This window comes from Apis laboriosa, unplaced genomic scaffold (assembly GCF_014066325.1).
Source record: "Apis laboriosa isolate Shangri-la unplaced genomic scaffold, ASM1406632v1 scaffold112_cov148, whole genome shotgun sequence".
In the NCBI taxonomy this organism is placed as follows: Eukaryota; Metazoa; Arthropoda; class Insecta; order Hymenoptera; family Apidae; genus Apis; species Apis laboriosa.
This window is the reverse complement of record NW_025220865.1, coordinates 1,697,292-1,700,242: the sequence shown is the minus strand read 5'-3', so window position 1 is coordinate 1,700,242 and position 2,951 is coordinate 1,697,292. Positions and strand designations below refer to the sequence as shown.

The 2,951-nt window shown below is 16.3% G+C and overlaps 1 protein-coding gene across 1 annotated transcript; it reads right to left on the bottom strand.

The window, feature by feature from the left end:
• Positions 1–1,151: 1,151 nt before the first annotated feature.
• Positions 1,152–2,329, bottom strand: LOC122712914 (enhancer of rudimentary homolog). The gene is made up of 3 exons (XM_043932941.1): positions 2,133–2,329; positions 1,550–1,637; positions 1,152–1,442 (listed from the first exon to the last, which is right to left on the bottom strand). The coding sequence occupies exons 1-3, from the start codon at positions 2,133–2,135 to the stop codon at positions 1,222–1,224; spliced, it is 312 nt and encodes a 103-aa protein (XP_043788876.1). The 5' UTR covers positions 2,136–2,329; the 3' UTR covers positions 1,152–1,221.
• Positions 2,330–2,951: the final 622 nt, after the last annotated feature.

The window sequence follows — 2,951 nt, the reverse complement described above, 5'->3', positions numbered from 1 at the left end:
TAGTTGAACGTTATCTAAATACTGATTTCCTTCAACAAATGCATTCGTTCATGATTCATTTACCTTATATATATACATATATATATATATAAAACATATATATATACATATAAAATTCTTATTCTTGTATCTCGACGAAACTACTGCATTTAATAGCAGATAGCTGATACATGAACGCAATGCGTAAAACAGAATGCGATATATACAATTTATGTATTTTTATACCATTATATAAAAATTATGTATACATGTAAATATATACTAACTATATTAATGAGTGATTAAATATAATGTTATAATAATATCATTTCAAGCATTTAAAAATAAAAAATATATAAATACTATATTGTACTGCTTGTATTATATATACTATACACTATATAATATATAATATATAATTTCGTAAAATTAACTTAGATACGATAATAAAAAAAAATAAATAAAATTTATATAAATGTAATATTTATTATGTAAAATATTATTAATAATATAATCAAATATAATTAATTTTAATTATATATAATTTACTTAATGATAGAATTTGTAATAATTTTTTTTAAGTTCGGTCGGTAATTTCATTTTTACAAAAATTAATTTTTCTTGCTTTATTCAAAATTCAAATTATTCATATATAAATAAAAATAAAAAATATAATTTATATATAATATTAATTTTTTAAATAATTTTTTCATATATATTATAAAATAAAATTTATTTTGTAAGTAATAAGCACGTATCAGTTAATAACAAAGAAAAAAAGAACTGAAAATAATTATTTTAACATTGAAAATTATTACATAAATATTAATTAATTATTTTATTCACATCTAAAATTATTTTGATATAAAAATACACAATACAAGTTCTTTTAAATGTTCAATATTTATAACTTTTGTTAATAAAATGATTAAAAATTTATTAAAAATATATTTTAATGAATATTTACATTTATCTGAAAATAATACAAACTTAAAAAAAAAAATTATTTTATCATTATGTACATATAGTATATATGTAAAATAAAAAATATATTTAAAAATATGCTTAAAAATAATTATTATTATACCTAAAATCAATATTTAATAAATTGCTGTATAATACATGAATATAATAATACAGTTTCTTTATATATTTATTATATATTTATTATTACAAACAGTAATATGTCTTTACTTAAAGATAATTTATCTTATAAAGCATATATCTATTTTTATTTATTAATTATTTGCCATGTCCTGCAGCTCGACGTAATAAAACATATATTTTTTCTTTAATCCAATCTTTGTTATATGGGGCATATGTATTTGTAGATTTTTGGTAAACAAGGCATGATAAATCTGTAAGTTGATCAACAAAATCAAATAATTGACTGATATCATATGTTATAGTTGGTGTATTTGGATTTCGCCTCTTCAAATGTTCTTCATAAATCTTGCATACACCTATAAAAAAAATCAAATTTTTTTTTATCTTTTTCAATTTACATTATATACATTTCATTTTTTAAAAATTGTTTAAACTTTAATATTCAAATTTTAAATACTTTTACCTTCCATACATTCATTAACACTTTCATAATCTGAATATGTTCTTGTTTCAGGTCTATTACCTGGTTGAACAAGCAATATTGTATGAGACTACAACAATAATAAGAATACATATTATAATTAAATACATATTATTAATACATATTAAAAGAATACATATTATAATTTAATTATTTTTATATATATAAAACAAATAAAAATATTTATAGCTAATTAATTTTTATTTATAAATATTTATAATTATTTTTTTGTATTTATTCATTAATAATATAGAATTTAAAAAAAACATTGTTTTAAAAGTGTTTATTTTATAAAAATATTATTGTAACATTAAAATAAATGTTTTTACAATTGATGTTAACATGTTTTTATATTTTCATACATATTTATATTATAATCATAACAATAACAATAGCATAATATCTAAAATCATAAACTCTATAACTATCAATTCATTAAAATATATTTCCATTATTAAAAAAATATAAACAAATATAATATATAATAATAATAATAACAAATATTAAATAAACAAATATTAAATGTCTATCAAAATTTAAAGTAGTCAAAACAAAAGTCGATTACCATTTTTGCTCCTGGAATAAAAACAATCCACCAAATTAGTGGAGTCAACTTCTTTTGCAATTTTTATTACTTTGTCTACAATAATAAAAAAATGAAACGTTGAAACTTCTTCGAAAAGCAACCTAAAAATTTAGACTCCAGAGTTTTCGATGATTGCACTCAATTCAGTTAGAACATAGGTACTACATGGTACATTGTTCCGTCGTTCCGTATGTATTCCGTAGTTCAATTTAGTTTTATATATTTAACATATTCGTAAACAATTAATAATAAATTTAAAAATTATTATCTATTATATTATCTATTAATAATTATAATAAAATAAAATATATAAAATTTCAAAAAAAAATAAAGTTTTAATATCATTATGATTAAATATAATCATAATTATTGTAATTAAATTTAATCACATATTTAATTATGATAAATATATTATATTAAAAATATTAATTGCAAAACTATTTGTTAAGTTAAATAAAAAAAGACTTCAATTTAGCAAAATTATTATACTTTATTAATTTTTTTATCGATTAAAATAAGAGAAAAAAATTTTACTAATAAATACAGAAATAAACAATTATTTTTATTTCATTAAATTTATATTAAATTCTCTTTATAATCAATAAAATTCAATAATAGCATTAATAATAAATTATATTTTTAAAATAAAGAAATTACGCATATATATTTAAAAATAATAAAATTGAAATAAACTATTTTTTTAAAGTTATTTTTTTAAACATCATTTTCATGAAAATATCATAAAGTATAATTGAAAAAGACAATTGAAAAACAGCCTAAACATAAGAGAGTTAACAT

What these genes read in the sequence shown, in the direction of transcription:
- LOC122712914 (XM_043932941.1), bottom strand. An exon ending in TGTTAATGAATGTATGGAAG is followed by an intron (nt 1,443 to 1,549) that starts GTAAAAGTATTT and finishes TTTTTTTTATAG; the next exon opens with GTGTATGCAAGATTTATGAA.